The sequence below is a fragment of the Pelobates fuscus genome, chromosome 3 (genome assembly GCF_036172605.1).
Source record: "Pelobates fuscus isolate aPelFus1 chromosome 3, aPelFus1.pri, whole genome shotgun sequence".
Taxonomy (NCBI): domain Eukaryota; kingdom Metazoa; phylum Chordata; class Amphibia; order Anura; family Pelobatidae; genus Pelobates; species Pelobates fuscus.
The window spans coordinates 46614881-46636708 of NC_086319.1; the positions used below are offsets into that span (position 1 = coordinate 46614881).

At 43.2% G+C, this 21828-nt stretch overlaps 1 protein-coding gene across 1 annotated transcript in view; it reads right to left on the reverse strand.

The window, feature by feature from the left end:
- TRHDE (thyrotropin releasing hormone degrading enzyme) overlaps nucleotides 1-21828 on the reverse strand; it is a 768585-nt gene that overhangs the window by 7421 nt on the left and 739336 nt on the right. The window contains exons 17-18 of the mRNA XM_063446120.1: nucleotides 3293-3460; nucleotides 3058-3198 (exon numbers count right to left, since the gene is read on the reverse strand). Of these exons, the coding sequence (XP_063302190.1) occupies nucleotides 3058-3198; nucleotides 3293-3460 (309 nt within the window). The remainder of the gene's footprint in view (nucleotides 1-3057; nucleotides 3199-3292; nucleotides 3461-21828) is intronic.

Genomic DNA, 21828 nt, shown 5'->3' on the forward strand with positions numbered 1-21828 from the left:
AGAAAATTGGGCAGACTAGATGGGCCGAATGGTTCTTATCTGTCGTCACATTCTATGTTTCTATATTATGTACTGTTTTTCTTGCCATTAAATCATATTTCTAAAGATACCATTATTTTCATCATATAATTTAATTTACTATATAAAATATGATGAAAAAATATTCAAATACACACTTTTTCTACAACCACCAAAAAACACCCATGCTACATAGTTTCTAAGTTTTGTCATGAGTTTAGAAATAACCAATGTTAACATGTTCTTAGCTTTTTTTGCAAGTTATAGGGATATAAGTACAAGTAGGACATTGCTGTTTCAAAATATATATATTTTTAATTTATCGATAGTGACATTGTAACACTGTTATCTGTCATAAATCTTTGAATCACAACTCACATGTACATATTTTTTTTTAAAGTAGACAACTCAGGGTATTTAATATGGGGTATGTCCAGTCTTTTCTAGTAGCCACTTAGTCACAAACACTGGCCAAAGTTAGCATTTATATTTGTTTGTGTGTAAAAATGCAAAAAACTATTATGAACCATAACTTTGGGCAGTGTTTGAGACTAAGTGGCTACTAAAAATGACTGAACAAACTCCATTTGCAATACCTTGGGTTATCTTCTTTTGCAAATGGTATGCCATCATGGGGGTAATTATCATTCCTGGGCTACCATACGATCTCAAAAGCAACAACCAATCTGGCAAATTTCAATGTGAAAAAACGGAAAATCAAGCCTTATATTTGACCCTGTAACTTTCAAAAACACTATATAACCTGTACATGGGGAGTACTGTTATAATCGGGAGACTTTGCTGAACATAAATATTAGTGTTTCAAAATGAGGCATCCCTACAATACCGTTAGAGGGGCTGTAAGCCATCACGATCGCTTCCAGTGATCGCTTCCAGTGATCGCTTCGAGGTTTTTAACGACCATTGTTTTACCCATAAGATCTTTGAGTTAGTAAGATACAAGGATATTTTTTCTGAGTATATGTTTATATTTGGTAATGTTTGATAATATCCATAGATTCATCTCCAATCAATAGTGCATAGAACCATTAATGTTTATTAGTGACGTACTTCTATTATTAACTATAGATTAACCTTCTTTCACAAATCAATACTGGCTAAGGATTTTGTGAAATTTAGTGGATGGTTTTCTATATTTAATAACTTTATTACTGATGGGCTATGTTGTTGATTAATTATTAACCTTATACAATCATAATACCTTCAGACATGCTTGCAAAAGAGTATGAATGCATCTCACACTCTTGGTCTTCAATTTCCTAAGATCTAATGTCATTTTTCTCCTTCTGAATCTGAAGCTGAAGCTGAACTTGGCTGTTAATAAATGGTCTGATAATGTGACAGTAGATCTTTCACAAAACTTGCTGTAATTGCTATCTGTCTTTTTTTTATATTTATATATATATATATATATATAAACTTTAAAATGTGCTGCTTGCATAATAACCATACATACAAGTTCATGTGTCGTTTTAAGTCAAGATATTGGACCTTTTGTGTCACCCATTATATGTGGAAATTTGGTATTGCTTGTGTACTTTTTAGCATTGTCTCTGTAAATATAATTAAAAGGACACTCCAGACCGCTAAAGCACATCAGCTTTCTGAAGTGCTTAATGAGTCTATGTTTTTATAAATTAACCTTGTTACACTCCCCTGGCTGTCAATCAGATAACATGTTGTTACTTCCTGGTTGTATAGGTCAGTGGAGCTAAACTCAAGAGCATTGGGAAGTCTATGATTGGACAGCCACAGAAAGCCCAGGGTATGTCAGAAGAGGAGAGCTTGCAAAGGCAGTAGACAAGAGCTATGTAGCATATCAAGCTGTTTTATATTTAAAAAAATAAATAACAAAAAGGCTTAATTAAATGCACACGTGTATCATATTTCCTAAAATATGATTTTTATTTATATATACAGGTGTTTATTGATACTAAACAGTATAATAAAACCTACCTCATCTAGTTTTACTGAAGAAGAAAAGGAGGACTTGCAATGGCTTCAGACAAGAGATTTTTGTTTTTGCAAATTGTTTTTGATAAACCCCCCAAAAAATGCATAATTAATAGTTTAGTAGTTTTTATAAGGGGGATATTCCCTAAACAGCAGTGGTGTATCCTGGTTTTGTGACAAAACTCAGGCGCCCCCTCCCCACCCGCGCCACCCTCACCCAACCCTTCCCCCCGCCTTCTAAATACACACACACACACACACACATTCACTGACAGATACGCATACACTAGCTAACAAAAACACACAATCAATAACAGACACACACACTCACAGGCAAACACACTCACAGACACACACTCACTCACTAGCAGACACACACTCACTAACAGACACACACACACACACTAACAGGCAAAAACACACACAGTCAGAGACACACACACACACACACACTAACAGACACACACACTCACACTAACACATTTTTTTTAAATGTAACCCCCCCCAAGCCTCCTTACCTTTGGGAATTCTGGGGGGGTCTCTATCTCCCTGGGGTCTAGTGGGGCTGCCGTTCGGGCTGCTGGGCGGCGCAGGCGGGCGGCTGGCGAGGGAGCACTTCCTCTGAGCTGTCTGCTCAGCTCCCTTGCGCACTGCAGAGTGAGGCAGGGAGCCGGAAGATGACGTCAGAGCCTCTCTCTGCCGCGCGCGAGGGAGCTGAGCAGACAGCTCAGAGGAAGTGCTCCCTCGCCAGCCGCCCGCCCAGCAACCAGCCCGACCAGCATGTCGGTTAGCGCAAGGCTAACAAGACATTTGCCCTGGGCATTTGGGGGCGGCTTTTTTGACGCCCCCTGGAAAATGCTGCCCAAGGCAAATGCCTTGTTTGCCTCGTGGCTAAAACGTCCTTGCTAAACAGTGAGTTTTCATGTATTTTATTAATTCTTTTATTCATTTATTTTAAGCAGTGGAGTATCACCTTAAGACTTCACCGTAAAAACATTTTAAATTATTTCTTAACATTTTAAGTAAATGACAAAATAATAGACTATTAGCATTTGTTTCTCATACCTTGCATTCAGAATTTTCCACTTGTCTCTGAAGAATTTCCATGCTAGATCTCGCCCGTGAGGGTTTCGTGCCACATGAATGATAACATCAATTGCATCTTGATCCAAAACTACTTCTGAATTCAAGGATAAGTTAAGAAGCCTTAAATGGATAGATCAAAGAGAATAATTAAGTAAATTTAAAGAAGAAAAAATGAGCTTTAAAGAATACAAATATTTATGCATAGAATACATACCTGTTCAGCAAATTTCTATTATCACTGCAGGTAAGAGCTTCCAATAATATTTTCTTTTCTGACACAGCTGTGGAAGAATGAAATTTCATCCAAATAAATTCCCATACGTCTTCATCCATTAAGGAAACTCCAGTACAGTAGACAATATCTCGGACATTTGGTGGAATTCTGGGGAAATAGTAAACATTAATAATGTATGCATATAATATAAAAAGTTATACATGTAAAGTTATATTAAATTGATGTTACACCTAAGCCCCTTCGTTTTTTGTTTTTTTTTCCAAAGGAGACAAAATCACATGCTAACTGGCTTAAATAATAATATAAATAAAAACTAATTTACTACAATTTTACACAGCCCATGTAGACAAACACATTTTATCAGCATAATAAAGAAAAAACAATGATGTCACTCTAAGAAATATAATCTGGAACTGTAAGGTTCAAATAGTAGACAGATTTTATAGTAACCAGTTGAGATGATCATCAACACAGTGCAGTGGTGCATATACAGAATAACTGAGCATTGCTCTATGTAATAATTACATAATTAAACAGGCTTTTAGGAAATGTATCCTCCTTTTATTAAGTGTAAGTCAATAGTGAGCAGTAGGTGGTATAGTCAAGGATCAATGTGCACAAATGAAAAGGAGTGCGCATTACTGATTTTTTTTTTTAATAGACTCAGTAAATGAATTTCCTTATAAAAGATATGACAGTTTGCACAAGGACAGAATGAAGGACAGAAAAGTTTCAAATCTCTTTTTATTTAAAAGAAAACAATTCATATTATTCAGGGCTATCATAATTTTATATAATCTCTTATTTCATATAAAAAAAAATTACCATTTATTTCATGAGTTTTATCCCTGTCTTTAATGACTGCAATGCTACTTATGTCTGTTTCCACTGGTATGACCAACCTTTGATTTTACTATACTTGTGCTTTAATGCTTTTAAGCTGGTATGAACAAATCATATTACATTTAATCAAACTAAAGACTACATAAATAAATAATTTGATAGATTTCTTGAGAGTATACAGTCCTCTTTACACCTTGTTGAAGTAGATGAATAGAGTTGAATGAATTACAAAAATCACAACCAGATCGGGATACGGCTGTAAATTCTACAAAGAGAACATACAAAAAAAAACACAATAGTGTAATACAGTATGTACAATAAATCTTGCGCTAATAATGAATGCACTCACAAGATGGTGTAGAAAAAAAGCGCTCATAGGGTGCCTCCCCTGATGGTATGGGGGGCTAGTAATCCCCTTTCCAATACGAAGTAGCTGAAAGCTACACGGGACTCCGAATAGGATCAAACTTCAGATGTTTTTATTGTATAAAAGGTGAAACAAACACCATTAAGATCAAAGCTAACTTTGATCTTAACTTTGATCTTAATGGTGTTTGTTTCACCTTTTATACAATAAAAACATCTGGAGTTTGATCCTATTCGGAGTCCCGTGTACCTTTCAGCTACTTCGTATTGGAAAGGGGATTACTAGCCCCCCATACCATCAGGGGATTCACCCTATGAGCGCTTTTTTCTACACCATCTCGTGAGTGCATTCATTATTAGCGCAAGATTTATTGTACATACTGTATTACACTATTGTGGTTTTTTTTGTACGTTCTCTTTATAGAATTTACAGCCGTATCCCGATCTGGTTGTGGTTTTTGTATTTTGTAAAGATCGTTTGTTGTGGATAACGATCCCGGGAGGCTGCATATTAATTGAAGCTAAGTAATTTACACTATTTTGTGGTGTTTATATATTTTTTTTCTTTAGTTGAATGAATTAGTAATTGTATTGTGGTATGGTATGGACCTGGTGTTAGTTTTTGCCATATAGCAAGCCTGTGGCCGTTTTTTAAACTTATATTACTTTAATCAATCTCTTTGGGAGACATTCAAACTTACAGCAGCCAGCTGCTCTTAATGGTTATTAGAGAAATATTGCAGCATGGAAAAAGCCAGGAGCTGCTAACTTCACCAACAGGTATTCTAAAGATTAATCGCTTGTCAGTAACTGATTGAGACAAGTTTAGAAATGTGATCTCGGTTATCATTATCAGGGATTTGGATTCAATTACATGTTTTCATAACGGTTTCATTTTGCCCAGTTGGGTCAAGTTGGGTACAGTTATGAAGCTAGCTGACTTGCTATGGTAGTCTGTCTCTATAAGCACCCAAGTTGTACCTAACTCAGACTATTGAGCTGTATTGGAAAATATGGATATTCTTTTACTAACTGTGGTGGGACCTAGATAATAGAAGGATGCCTATTCCCTTACTCCCTTTGCGTTTTACTCACTTTAATGTACTGTCTGTGCTTCTCAAATAATGAAAATGAGAGAAGTTAGTGAAAATATTAACTAGATATTTTTCACAGTAGAAACATTTGTAAAATAAATCAGTGGTGATGAGCACGCTGTGGCTGTTGTATCAAATTATAATATTTTGTGAAGGCAAAATTTAAACTATGGTATATTGTGTCATTAATGGAACAAACATCTTTAATTAGAGTATTATAGTCACCTGTCACTAAATAGTTTTCATCCCTCTTTTTGAAATACCAGAGGAATCTCCAGTCTCAGCAGTACAGTGATGGCTAACCTTGACATCATAAATTGTTTCTGGACTACATTTCCCATGATGCACAGCTAGCTTTTACAGTCTAAAAGCTAGCTGAGCATCATGGGAAATGTAGTCCAGAAACAATTTATGGTGGCAAGATTAGCCATCACTGCTCTAGTACTATTAGTGCTCCAACTAATTAATAGCATACCAAAGGGAGGGTCAGCCCTCCGTATAAGTACTTCAAAAGAGCCCACCTCTACTTTCCATTTTACTGTTTTATACATTATATTGTCTCTTTTAGTTCTCTTCAAATCCGGTGCATTTCAAGTACTATGTAAACAGAACAAAACAACTGTGTGATTAGTTTTTGCATACAGTAAAGAGGAGCCACCCTGTTACTTAATATCATGCCATGGGTTGTACATTTTTTTTTTTTAATCATGCAAACATACAAGTTTGCAATATTTAATAAGATATGAACAATTTAAATGAAAATAAATTTGGCAGCAAGTCTATGAAGTAAACATTGTGAATCAAATATATTTACACATTGGGCTAATCAGTCTAACAAAAGTGCTAAGCTGAACATTCCAGTTAACAAAAGCGATACATTAATAATTGTCTAGAAATATGCACAAACATATTCGTTAGGTGATTTCTGAGGCGATTGCATTACAAAAAAATAAAACATATGGTGTGACAGGTTGAAAGCAGAGGAATGCAATGAAGGCTGCTTGATCATGAGTCCATCAACAGATGGAACACCAAGGTTATCTCCATACAGTCTACTCTAATGGTGTTTCAAGAATAAGCATTGCAAAACATATAAAGTCATATTGAATATATGTTTTTTTTCCCCTAAACATTTTCTTTGGGCTGGGGCTATATGTGCTATGAAAACTGTTTTCATTTTTTGGGGTGCTATTTGCATGTCAAAGGAGCTAAGCAACTGCCGATAGCTTCCTTTACACCAAGCATGTCAAACTAAAAGGCTAGCAAGGGCCAAATAAACAAGGTTTATAAACAAGGCCACAAAAAAACAAATGTAAATTTTCACCCCCTCTACTAAACCCCAGCCCCCCCATGTCTACTAAATTTCAGTACCCCCCTTGTCTACTAAATCCTATCCCCCCCTCGTCTACTATATCCCAGTCCCTCCGTCTACTAAACCCCTGTCCCTGCTTAGAATAAATAAATACATTAAAAAAACAACAAGCAGTGTCTGGAGTCTGGCCTCTGGCATACCCCCAATGGCCCCTTCCACACCTTTAAATGTGGATCCTCCCATTACTCCTTGAAACCCTCACACACACTCACTGACAGACATACACACACACTGACAGACACACAGAATCACTCTGACACACACATACACTCACAGACACACACATTCACTGACAGACACACAGGCTCCCTCACAGACACACACACAGACACACACAGACTCACTGACAGACAGACACACACACACACAGTCATGCACACAGACAGTCATGCACCTATACACACAGACAGCTATACAACTTTACACAGACAGACACACACACACACACACAGCCATACACATACACAGCCATACACTTATACACACAGACAGCCAGACACATATACAGTCATATGTAGACAGCCATACACCTATACACACAGACAGCCACACACACACACACACACAGAGCCATACATACAGACACACACCTACACACACAGACAGCCATACACACACGGCCATATGCATACACAGTCATGAACCTATACACACAGACAGCCATACACAGACACAGCCATACACACACAGACAGCCATACACAGACAGCCATACACATACACAGCCATACACCTATACACACAGTCATACACACACAGCCATACACCTATCCACACAGACAGCCATACACCTATACACACAGACAGCCATATACACACACACACAGACACACAGCCATACACACAGACTGGGTTGGTTTCTTACCTGGGGTCTAGTAGGGCTGCTGGGCAGACAAGCAGGCAGGGGAGCAGACAGGCAGTGAGGGAGCGTTGAGTGTAAGCTCTCCCTGCTCAGCTCCCTCGTGCGCTGCAGTGATGCCGGGAGCCGGAGTGATGTCATATTCTGGCTCCTGGCATCACTGCGGGGAGCTGATCAGGGAGAGCTTACAATCAGCGCTTCCTCGCCGTGGCCCAGAGGCCGCATAAATATTAGTTGTGGGACTCATGCGGCCCATGGGACGCATGCGGCCCATGGGCTGCGAGTTTGACATGGCTGCTTTACACATTTCACATACTACAAAATGATAATAGGTATTTATATATCTTCTGTTATCTGGATACAATAACAATTACCAGAAGAACCTGAACTTAAACATTCATAGATAACTCCTAACAATGAATGCACTTATGATAATTTTTACTTAGACCTTAAAGTCCAGCTTACTTTCTTCACTGTCCTCTTTTATGTACAGTGTAAAACACAGTGCTTTTGTAGGGCACCATTCTGTCCCTATGAAACTCTGCAGAGGTACTGTAGTTGGCATCCCATCTATCTTCTGTCACACTCTAGAGAAACTGTGGTTGGCTAAAATGTATGACTGCATGCTGACATTCGTGGAAAGAGGATGGATTGAGGGCACATTGAGCACAGTAGAAAATCAAATGTATTCTACAGATGCTAGATGTGACTACACTTAATGTATTTGGAAAATATGCCCACACACAAAATATATTTTTTACATTATATTGGCATTTTTACCAAGCCCTGAAATTGTTCATTTATTCTCAAGACTACTGTCAAAATAACCGTCATTTTCCTTCTTTGCAAATATTTCAGACTTTTTTGAAATATGGCTCAGCAAGTAATACCCTATTATCCTCATAAAATTACTGGTTTATACTATATTTTTGTGATAGCCATGCACTTCATGTTTCACAAAAATGCTAAGCTAAAGTTTTTAAGCACAAAAGCTTGGTTTAAATTGGTGAAATTTGATTATAATGAAGGCTTATCAGATGACGTAGAAACTGAACTATAAACTATAAGGTCCTTGATCTTCCACAATTTAAGTTAATCAAGTTTTTATTGAACAGCAATAAAAAAGCAAAGCAGGTGGGCGCGCAGGCCCTCAATTATTCAGTGTCAGATGAAATACAAAGATTATTAACATTGAAGTCGACCTGACAATCAATAGAAAATTAGTGTCGCTTTTGATAGTATTTATACAGGTATATTTTAACAGCATATGTCCTTTCATACAGTTCAAGTGCGTTATCGTGTCCCACATGAGGGGGTGATGATGTGGTGCGTGAGAGAAGTGTCATCTAGTGTTGTGTTAATATGGTAGGTATGTTGCGTGTGGTACAGAGAGGGTCTCATGCCCCATAGTGAGTGGTAAGTGTCGTGTGAGTGCCATTTGTATGGTAGCGTCGATGTGTGCGATATCCCATTGATCTCCGTCATACTGGAGTCGTTATTATTGGAATAGCGTATGTGTGTGTAGGGTCGAGTGCCATTGTGTGGTGGGTATTTAACAGTCACAGTATAAACTTCGGTGGGCACGCAGGCCCGCAACATTAGGATTTGAACATGATGCCGTAACACGAAGGAGAAAAGCTATCGTATCATCTAAAGTCAACAATAGTATCATCTCCCACAATAATGTAACGTTTACAATTTACCAAGCGTGATCTCCTATGTATCCCTGGTGTGTTTTCATTCTCCCATCGGTATGATGGTGTCATAGTGTTTGAGCAGTGTGTAGTTGTCTATTAGCTCTGACGTAACTGTGAGGTATTAAACCCCCGTTTTTAGGGAGAGCAGGTCTTGAGAGCACGGACTCGTGATGGAGCTCAGGCGCGCGGACCCATCCTGTGAGTGATATGTGCCTTAATAAAAGTTGTGAGCTAAGGTTCCGGGGTTTCTCGCGGTGGGTCATTCGTGGTCAGTGTGATGTTTCGGTATACTCGATGTGTCCCCGGAGGCGAGCTATCTCGTTGTGCGCTATGGGGTGAATGTCTAGTGCCAACCCCGGTTTGCTAAATCTAGACCTCTATGGTTAGTTCCAGGAGTGTGCTATCCCCTATTGCGCTGTGTTGTTGCCCTGTATTATTGTCTACGGCTGGTGGCCGAGTGTGCGCGTGTAGCTCCATGTGTTGCGTCCTGCGTGGCTCTATGGGTAAGTATCAGTATAGTGGTGGTGTACAGGTATGGTTCGGATCCCGGGACCAAGTCTGGGGGGGGGTTGTGGCGTGGTTGAAGCATACGGAGGCGGACCCCTACGGGTCTGAAGTTATGTTACCCGTCCGTGGGATACTATTGTGTCCGTACCCCTCCCTGAGGTCGTCCGTGTTAAGTTCCTTCAAGTCAACGATGGGAGCTCGTCATGAGGGTGGTTTGCGGGGTCTCCAGGTTGGTGGGGTGTCCTTCTGTGTTGTCCATGTGTCTAGTGGTGTGAGTCCCTTCCTAGTCAAATGTTTGTGAGCAGGTGGAGGGTCGGCAGTCATGTCAGTCAGTACGTCGCGGGGTCTGGTATCCCGGTGTGTTTAGTGGCTATTATGGGGGCCGCGTCACCCCATCAGCTCCCGGGTCCCAGCGCACCCCCCCCCCCCTTATTGCCCCGCGCGGAAGACAAACCACGGCGTCCACATTTCTGTGTGTTTTGTCATCCTGTCCATCAGGGTTGCCTGGACTGCCTCGGCTGCCCGAATGTCCTCCACCCTGTGGAACCATTCTTCTCGGTCGGGGATGTCCGTCTTCTTCCAGTACAGTGGAATGAGTGATTTGGCAGCGTTCAGCAAGTGTCGCAATATAGACTTCTTGTAAGCGGGCAGTGGTTGTGCAGATATATGGAGTAAGGCCAGTTCGGCCGACCACTCCACATCGTCCCCGAGGATCGTCCGGATGTCATATTCGACCTGGTTCCAAAACGGGGCGATGAGCGTGCATTCCCACCAAATGTGGAAGAGCGTGCCCCTCTCCCCCGCACACCTCCAGCACATTGGTGAGGCATCAGGGAAAATCCTCCTGAGCATGGCCGGAGTCCTGTACCACATAGCTAGCAGCTTATAATTCACTTCTTGATAGTGTGAGCTGGAGGAGCTTTTGTGCTGCCATATGAGGGCTTTGTCCCATTGTGTTGGTGAGAATGTTTTGGACATCGCCTCCTCCCAGCGTCGCTGGAACGTGGTATTCTCCACGGTAAGGTCTGTCAGCAGATATTGGTACAGGCTCGAGATGGCCTTTCCCAGTGTCTCATTGCGAGAACAGAGGTCCTCGAACCAGGTAAGATCTCTCCGTAGTTTATCTTTGTGGGGGAGGGAGTCATAGAAGTGTTTGAGCTGCATGTATCGAAAGATTATCATCGGAGATCGCGGTCGTCCGCCCAGCAGCGCGTCCAGTGTGTCTAGGTTGCCGCCATGAGTGACCTTGTATATCGGGATGTATGTCATATCTCCGATAAAGGACCAGGTGTCGGTTGGTAAGCCCCCCCCTATATCTGGGTTATGTGCTATCGGCAGTAGGGGGCATGGGGTCGGGGATATTCGCGGGTCCTCCCTGAGGGTTTCCCAGGTGAGCAGAGTTTGGGATACTGGGTCTTCATCATGTTGTCTACCGTTTCTAGTCGCTCTCCTCCGCCACACCGTAGCCTTCAGCTTTGCGGCGTTCCCCTCCTGGTCCAAGTGTACCCACTGCTTAGGCGAGTCCGCGTTATGCCAGTCCAGAATTCTTTGTAATACTGCGGCCTGGTGGTATTTTCTGAAGTCCGGAAGCGCCAGACCTCCCCTGTGTCTGGGTCTGCAGAGGAGGTCATGGCTTATTCTGGACTTTTCTCCTCGCCACACGTATTTAATAACCATTGTCTTTAGCGTCGAGAAGAACGTTGCTGGTAGTGCGATTGGGATCGTCTGAAAAAGATAGAGAATCCGTGGTAGAACGTTCATTTTCAGCACCGCGACTCGGCCATGCCATGTGACGTGTGGGTATGCCCATCTTGCCAAGTCTAGTGCGATTTTTTGGAGTAAAGGCTCGAAATTACGTTGGTAAATCTCCCCTGGGTCTGTGGGAATCCAGATTCCGAGGTATTTCATTGCTCCCGTGCACCAGTGAAACGGGAAGAGCGACTGAAGATCCTCGTATTCCGTTACGGGCAAGGTGATATTTAAGGTCTCGCATTTCGCTAGGTTAAGCTTGAACCCAGATATTTGGCCAAATTTGTCGAATTCCGCCAGTAGGCTCGGGAGTGTGAGCCTCGGTTGGGAGACAAAGAATAAGAGGTCATCCGCGTACGCGGCCACTTTGTGTTCCGAATGATGCCATGAATAGCCGTGAATGTCAGGGTTATCCCGGATCGCCTGTAGAAGAGGCTCCAAGGAGAGGGCGAAGAGGAGTGGCGAGAGGGGACAACCCTGCCTCGTCCCGTTCGTGATGTTAAAGCTCGTGGTCAAGGCTCCATTTACGCGTATCGCTGCTCTCGGTGAGCTGTATAGGGCAGAGATCCACGCCAGTAACCTCTGCCCCAGCCCCATGTGTCGGAGGGCCTGGATCATGTAGGCCCAGTTTACCCTATCGAAGGCCTTCTCTGCGTCCGTGGACAGCAGTAGAAGGCGCTTCCGATATTTCCGGGCATGGTGCTGTATAGAGAACAGGCGTAGTGTGCTGTCCCGCGCTTCTCGGCCCGGGATAAATCCCGTCTGGTCTGCGTGGACAAGACTCGGCAGGAGACGCTGTAGTCTGGATGCCAACGTTTTCGTGAAGAGCTTCGTGTCCACATTCAGCAGGGATATCGGCCGGTAACTACCGCATTGTTCTGGGTCCTTCCCAGGTTTCAGTAGGACCGTTATTGTGGCCGATAGGGATTCTGTGCCAAAAGTTCCCCCCTCCGCCACCTTGTTCACCGATTGTGTTAGCCAAGGTAGTAATATAGTGGCGAACTTTTTATAATAGCCCGTAGAAAGCCCATCCGGGCCCGGTGCCTTCCCGGTTTTCGTGTTTTTTAGGGCAGCCGCCAGTTCCTCTGTGGTGATTGGGTCGTCTAGTGTGGAAGCCGCCTCTTGGGTAGCCCGTCTCCCTACGTGCTCCTGTAGATACGTTTGGGCCCTTGTTGACATTTCCCTTCGTTGGATCGGGTTTTCCTCTGAGTGTAAGTTGTATAGTGAGTTATAGTATGTCCTGAATTCCCCAGCTATGTCCTCCGGGTGTTGTGAGACTCTGCCGGACGTCAGGCGAAGTTTCCTCACCTGGGTGCGGACCACGTCGCCCCTCAAGAGGCGAGCGAGGTACTTCCCTCCCTTATTCGCGTGGGTGTAAAAGAAGGATTTCGACGATTGTACTGAGCGGAGGTACCGTTGTGTGAGAAGGGCTCTCAAGTTCCGCCTGGCTTCCATCAGATCTCTATAGATGGCAACCAACTGAGATCGCTTGTGTTGTAGTTCCAGGCGTGCAATGATGTTATAAAGTTCGGTCATAGCTCTTGTGGCCTCTTTCCGTTTGCGGGTAGCAATTCCGATGAGAGAGCCGTGAATGACACTTTTGTGGGCCTCCCACACCGTCACTGGGGACATATCTCCCGATCCATTCTCCTCAAAGTAATGTTCTAGCGCCTGAGAGATCTCATCTCTCACTGAGGGATCTTGTAACAACGTTTCATTAAGGCGCCATGTCCGAATCGCTGGTTTAAAAAGCGGGGATTCTAGCTCCACCTGGACCGATCCGTGGTCTGACCACGTCGCAGGGGCTATAGAAGCCTTTCGTAGTCGGGATAGCCCGTCTTGTTTGATTAGAATATAGTCGATCCTGGAATAGCGATCGTGTATAGCAGAGTAGTGGGTGTAATCCCTATCGTCCGGGTGCATGGCCCTCCAGCAATCGACTAGTGTGAGCTCCCCCAAGGATTTGCGGATGGATCTGAGCTGCGTTTGCGGGATGCAGCAGTGGCCGGTGGAGGAGTCTATGAGTGGTTCCAGGGGGACATTGAGGTCTCCCCCCACTATTAGCGCCCCTTCGGAAAACCCCTGTAGTTTACGTAGCGTGTTTCTAAGGAACATCGCTTGCCTGGAGTTAGGTACGTATATAGACGCCAGAGTGTACACTCTATCGGCTATCACCCCCTTCAGGAAGAGGAATCTTCCTTGGTCGTCTGTCAGTCTATCCAATTCTCGAAACCCCAAGTTAGCCGCGATCAGGATAGCCACTCCCGCTCGGCGAGCTAACGGGTGATTATTGCAATAACTTAGAGGGTATTGTGCATTGCGAAGCCTAGGAACAGCTCCTTCTTTAAAATGCGTTTCCTGTAGTAACGCTATTGATGTGCCTTGTCGACGCAGCATCCTCAGGAGGTGGGTGCGTCTTTCCGGGATGTTCAATCCCCTGCAGTTGAGTGTCAATACAGACATGGGAGCGCTGCGGTACGCCATGTTGTCTCCTCTCTAGGGTCGGGCTCAACCACTAGGGGGGCCGCTGAGCGACACCCAGCCCCGATGCGGCGGCGCGGCCCAGGTGTGTTGTGAGTTTCTGTGTGTCTAGCGTTTTATCTGTAGGTCACCCGCACTGTTTTGTGTGGGTAAGGGTCCAAACGTCTCGTCTGTTTCTGTCTACAGGTGTACCGGTCAAGCAGTTGGCAGCCGGTGTCCGAACCAAGTACCTGTATGTGTTGTGTGTGAGTGTGTGTGTATTAGTGTATCTGAGGAGTGAAGTAAGTGGGAATGGTAGGTAAAAGTTAAAATGAGGGTGGTCCGTCACTACCCCCCTCCAGGGTTAGTCCCTGCAGGGCTAAAAGGTGGTGGCGCCCCGAAGTCGCCTTCCGATAGGAAGGACACCTGCGCCCCGTTGGGAGTGGCCAGACGCCTCTCGCGATCGCCTGATCAGCGTGAGAGTACGCCCGTGGCTCCGTCGGGGGAGTCGCGCAAGTGGGTGTGTAGAGCAGTGATTGGCGTCTACGCCAGGAGTATTACAATATGTGTGAGTGAGATGTAGTCCGATCCGTCCAGCTCCATCCGAGTCCGAGCCCAAGTGCGACATGATTATGATGTATGGGTCACGCTAATACAAAGTCAACTGTATTGCATCAAATAAGTTATATCAAAAACAAGCATAACGTTATTAACAGTTTTACCCAACCGGTAACTAGAGTACATCTAACGTGTCCTTCCGGGCCATCCCGCCCCGTGTCCCCCCTCTTTGGTTCCCCGGACCTGCACATCTGTTTCCCCCCCCTTGAACCTCCCCTCACCCGCCAACACCCCCTGCGCCCGTTATTATGCGGAACCTATGGGTGATCTGGTTAGCTACGTCAGGTGAGTGGGCACCCGCCCATCCCCCCCCCCACCCCACCCCCCCCGTAGCCGCATAGACGCGGGGGAGCTGCCTCAAAGTCCATGAGCCGTGAATCCCCAATGAGGAAGCTCGTATCCCGCCCCCCAGCCCCCCCCCACCCCCCCCCACCCCCCCGTACAATATTAAACTTGGTGGTATTCAGCTCCCAGTCCTAAACACTGTGCGTGATGGTGTACAGCAACATATCTCCCGACTATGTCTACCCCTATTAACGTGACGTATGTTTCCATTTATAAAAATTACAAACCCCACATAATGCTTACAGTAACAAGAATATGACCGGAGTAGCAAGATGAACATTTTACGTTACATGTCCGTAGGAGGTGGACCCTCTCGACCAGGCGATTCAGTGCTGTACGTGGCCAGTATCGGTGATGGCTGGTAGAGAAGTCTCATGTCCCCGCCCCTGAGTTAGATGAGTCCCGGTGGGCCACCTCCAGTGTATAGCGGAGCAACATACCCACAGCCACCCCCTCTCCCCCCTCCCAAAGGTCCACCATGGGAGTCCCAGCTAATGTCCCCTCGGGGGGAGGGGGGGGGGAGGAGCGCTCCACGCCGTAAGTTCTCCAGGAAAACAACATGCATGGTGATAACCTCTGATCGATTGGGGGGGGGGGGGGGGGGCCCGAAGCCATAGGTAGGATATTGCAAAATCACCCCTCAGCCCTCCCAAAATGCAGGCAGTCTCAGATCCCACCCGTTGGCAACCCCAAGCATGGCCTCTCAGGAACATAAGTAAAGAGGGGAAGGTGGAGGAAAGAACGGAGGGGGGAGTCGGGTGAGGGGCAAGCGAAAGCGAGAGCCAGCCCGCCAGAGCTCTTGCTTGCCATGTCTTATGTCGGGGAAACAGTACCTGTGTAACAGGGCAGTCCAGAAGGGGACTTGTTTCTAATGTTGTGCTCGGGCCTCATGGTCGTGGTTTGCATGCTCTCGTGGTGAGCGGCCTCTGCAGCGGCGGAGTGCGCGTTGTGGTCCCCGGCCTGCCCCCAGGGGACCCAGGATCCAGTCCGGGATCTGCACAGGAGGGAGATCCAGCGTTTCCAGGAAACCGGGAGCTTCTTCTGGTCCGCGGAGTGGCACCCAGCCATTCCCGTGTCTCGCCAACAATGCGAATGGAAAGCCCCATTTGTATGGTATGTTGTGGGACCTGAGCAATGCGGTGATGGGCCGCAGTGCGCGCCTTGCTTCTAGAGTTGTTGGGGACAGGTCATTAAACAGGGAAATAGGTGTGCCGTGAAAGTCCCATGTAGGTTGCGCCCTGGCAGCTTTCATAATGGCATCCTTCGTGGCAAACGAATGGACGCAGCAAACAATGTCCCTCGGGCCCTCCTCGGCTGAGCGAGGCCTTAGGGCTCTGTGTGCTCTGTCATACCGGATTTCCAGCGGGGCATCTCCAGGTAGGATCATCCGGAAAAGTGCAGTTAGGGTGTCTTCAATGTGTTCCTCACCCTCCGCCTCCGGCATGCCGCGTACGCGGATATTACATCTGCGGCCACGGTTGTCAAGATCTTCCACTGCTCTGCGCATTTGTAAGAGCAGTTCGCCTTGTCGGGATAGGGCCGTGTCGGTTGCCGCTTGTCTGTTTGCATGTGTCTCTCGGGAACGTTCTAGTTCCTGTATCCGGGTCCCTTGTGCGGAGACCTCCGTCCGGAGGCCCGCTATCTCGGCCCGAAGAGCATCCTGGATTGTAGTGGTGTGGACCAGGAGGTCGGCCTTCGTGGCCATGGACGCCATAGATGCCGCAATCGTGCGGATCTCCTCACCGATGCTCTCTAGGGTAGAGGCTGGGGGATCTCCCTGTATCTGGGGAGCGGTCGCCATCTTGGGGCCTCCGGCCTCTCCTCGTGCGTCCGTCATTGTAACTAGGAATCCGTCCATCGGACCTAGGGATTGGCTATTCTGCGTGCCTCTGGGGGTCCCGGGAGGGTCACCCCGACGATTACGACCCATAAGAGCGAAAGTAAGCTTATAAAAAGGGCTTTAGGCGGACCGGTGGAGCGGAGCTCACAGTTTATGCGTCCATCCTGGTCGACGTCCAAGCCACGCCCCCGATCTTCCACAATTTAAATGCTTACACATACTTGGGCAGGATAAGTTATTCTTGCTTTATAATGTCTTTTCAAATAAAATGTATAAGTTATGAATTCTTTGACAGAAATTCTTGATGTATAGCCCACTATTTTTTTTTTATTTTTTACAATCCTACACATGCAAATGATATGACTGAAAATTGTCCTAATGATAGGTAAGTGCACACATGTTTTACCCTGATTCAATAATCATTATATATTAAAAATAATTTTGATGATTTACTTTATATTTTATGTTTATTTTCACAAATTCTTTCTTTGTTCACCTTTGTACATTTTGTAATCAAACATATATTGAGTCTATATTTATTTGTTTTATAGAACTGTGGATGTACTTTCTCCAGTACTGAGATGTTAAGTTCTAAACCAAACCTCACCATTATTTAGATTATTATACCTTAGTAGATATGTGTCATTGCTTACTGAATTAAATGCATTCAAATCAGAGAATTGCAGTGGTTTATTTTTCTCTCTGAAAAATGTTGCATTGAAACCCGTATATTGTACAAATGTGTGCTAATAATTTATTTTGGTACAAACAGAAAAGGAATCTCAACTGTCTGCTTTTAAGAGATATTGGAAGGAAATAATACCACCTTTCAAATTGTAAGCAGGCTATGCAGAGAAAATTAGGACTTTGCAAAAACACGCTGTTAGTGTTCCTAACCACTTATCATCAGCTGGAAAATGTATTACGTAATTTCATGTCTCCATTCGTTTACTATATATATTTATATATTTTTTTTACATTTTTTTTTTTTACTTTATATGAGCCTCCATCTGTAATTCCAATAACAGGCCAGCTAAACAGCTGCATAAGCAACCCTGAAGCAATCCTGACATCACCAGTCTTTCTTGTCCATCTCCTTTTATCTACCCAAGCTTACATGAACATCTTTACTGCATGTCAGACACAGAATGTTTCAGCAATTTCATTCGGATTACAGGATTGGCTTTGACATATCTTTACATAAGCGATATTGTGCACATTATGTGTTTTTTAGAGTAAAGTTTATTCCACTCTATATTATCTGCAGATCCTTTCATTTGAAATATATTTTAGCAACTGCAATCCAATTTTTTTCTTTCCGCATTATGTTATCACTTTTTTTCAGTTTACAGCAAATGTTATATTTGTTATGAAAGTAATAAATAAATATATATATATATATATACATACACAACAACTTTTCCTGGTTAAAATTAGGTTACAAAACTTATATTTTACAAATATAAACATCTCATATATTATTAAAGGAATGCATAGGTGTATGTATAAATGTACATGATACATATTGTAAAAAAATCTGCCAGTTATTTTTACATACTTTCTGGGTTTCACACTCTATTATTCACGGAAATCATGTTATTTTGTGAGTTATTTTCCATAATACACAGAGTTGAGGTTAACTTGTGAATTATAGTTTAGTGCATAGTGCTGGCCTAGTGGAAGAGGTATGGTACAATAGGTATGAAAGTCGAAAAGAGACCTACACCTAAAAAAAAGAGGATAACCCTAATATTAAATATACTGATAGAGAAGGCTAAGAACAGTGAAAAGAGCAAATACAATAGTTTTATTAATGGGACTATTTAACACAAATATTAAACAAATGCACACTAGATGAAAACCAATAATGACAATTCTTTAAACTTGGACAAAAAAGTATCTCAAAATTCCCTATCCCCCCAATTAGAAACTCCCAACTGGTATAAGATGATTGATTTGAAGAAGGTAACAAATGGAAAGAAAGAAGTCCGAATATATGTATAAACTCCTAGATAGGTAATGAGTGTGAAGGTAGTCACCATCACCAAGAATTTAAGATGGACAATTCAATTAGGTATCTGAATAATTCCTATGTTTAAGTTATTATATGTTCATTGTTGGTGCAGGGTGTGTGTGTGCGTGTAATGTGGTTGTTTGGGATTAAATGTTAGTGTGCTCTCCTGTCTTGCCAATGCTTGCAATCAACTAGGTGAATTTAGCTGTGGAGACTGTACAGCACCACCTGTTGGTTGCAAGAATCTAGCAACAGCAATATGCACTACCTGAATAACAAAGATTGCTAATTTGCATATTCGGGTAGATTTGCATATTGCTAATTCTGAAGGCAGGAGAGATAATTAATGTCTTCCCTACCTCTTTATAGATATGTAATTGTGTTATAATAAGTTGCTGTATGTTGTATATGATTTGACTGTTTGTATTTTTATTTAGCTGTCACATTAATCTAAATGTTTTGAGCATATTGGCTAGTCACGACTAAAAGTAAAGAATTTTATATTTGTTCCTTTTGGAGCTTGTGTCCTGTGTGGATTTTAGGGATCCCAGTGACAGAGTCTTCGGACCTGTTTGCTGGCTGAAGGAACCCTCTAGTTAGAAGAGCTACTCCTGAGAGCCGCAAGTGCCTTTGTAAAGGTAATAGCAAGCACTGTAAGAAGAGCTTTAGAAGAATAGGCAGAGGGGACAATACCTGCCTGGAAGGAAAGCTGAAGAGGAAGTGGGAGAGGGGATGATCCCTGCCTGGAAGAAGGGAAGCAGCGGGAATAGATAGAGGGGACAATACCTGCATGGAAGGAGAGCTGCAGCTTAGTCGGGTGGAAGAGCTCCAGAGGGACCCCAGTCAAGCTTTGACAAGTGAGGCTGAAGGGTTCCAGGGTCCCTGCAAGCGACTAGTAAGCGGACTGGGCGGAGGTACTCGATTGGAGTACAGGACCTCCATCACAATGAGCTTATACTGCATATATGCTCAGGAGTTCCTCATCCTTTAATAGTATAAATGGGTGGTTAATATACCAAATCTACATTGATTCTGCACTTAACTCATAGTCCAACACATCTATATAATGATTACTAAGTGGGTGTGAGAAACAAGTCCCCAAGACTACAACAGCACACACTAAAAAATATCTGCCTACCATACACAGAGACAAAAGGACCAATGTGCAAGGACAAACAGAAATTAATCAAAAAACTGTGTATTAAAATGTGCTACCCATTGCGAAAAAAAATACACAAGTGAGAGACAAGGTCCTCAAAACCTCACTGTTCTTATGCTTCTCTCAGCTTGGACAGCCTGTCCTTGTCACTATCATTGCTCCTCTCTCTACTTGTTCACCAGGTAGCAGAAGTAAGTAGAAGTGTAGACCATTTGAGTTTTCCAAGGCATTCGATATGGTTCCACACAATAGGTTTTGGTTAAACTTAAAGACATTGGTTTGTTCTTGGTTAAAATATTGGCTTAAAGATAGAGTACAGAGAGTTGTCATTAACGTTCAAGTTGGACAAAAGTGGTAAGTGGTGTCCCTCAAGGTCCTGTTATGGGACTGCTTCTATTTAAATGATCTTGAAATAGGCATTGAAAGTAGAGATGTCCCGAACAGTTCGCCGGGAACTGTTCGCCGGCAAACATAGCTTGTTCGCGGTCGCCGCGGCGGGCGAACATATGCGATGTTCGATCCGCCCCTATTCGTCATCATTGAGTAAACTTTGACCCTGTACCTCACAGTCAGTAGTCACATTCCAGCCAATCAGCAGCAGACCCTCCCTCCCAGACCCTCCCACCTCCATGACGAATAGGGGGCGGACCGAACATTGCGCGTGTTCGCGACCGCGAACACGCTATGTTCGCTGGCGAACGGTTCCCGTCAAACTGTTCAGGACATCACTAGTTATAATGTTTAAGTATTTACTTACCTCCATTACACTACTTTGTTCAGGGTGACATTATAACCCCGTGATGCACCTAGTGAGCTCATGCACACATGGGAGTCTGCCAAGATGTGGTGTATAAGGGCTTGCAAGCTCAGAAATTTCTTTCACAATGCTATACAAGCAGAGTTTAAACAAATGTATAAGGATGTGGCACAACAGTCACGCATGCAATATAAATTATAAAAGAAAAAAATTATGTGAATTTATAAAGGAACAAGCCACCATTACCTTCTGGTTATCTATTAGGGTTTTAAAAAAGTTACACTTTCTCTATGAAAGCATTGCCTTTCTTAAAGCTTAAATGAGATCCCCTCTTGCATTTCTAAAAATGTTTAGTGAATATAATAGTGCACAAAATGCATTTTCATACATGACTGAGAAAGGTCCGCCACTGAATATTTTACCAACAATGTCAATCACGTTGTGATTTAAATTACACAAATTAATTTGAATCCATATTTATGTAATTTAGCTTTGTTAAATAGATCTTATATAAAGAGATCCAACATAAAGAAAGACTAAAATCTGCAAAAGATTTGATTAATTAGCATCTTTTTAATTTCAGCCAAGTTACAATAGTAAGTTATACATTTGTAAAATACAAGCTATAATAACGTATCTCATGGACAAATTGTGCTCTAATTTCATAAAACTTAATTGAATGCATTTTATACCATTTTTTAATTAAATGGTATATTGTAATTCCTCTTAGAACTGCAACTTTTTAAAACAAGAAAGAAAATATGAATCTGTAAACCATTCTTTAAATAGTTTAAAACGATGTGTCAGTTTTAAAAATTATGAATAACATAGATCAT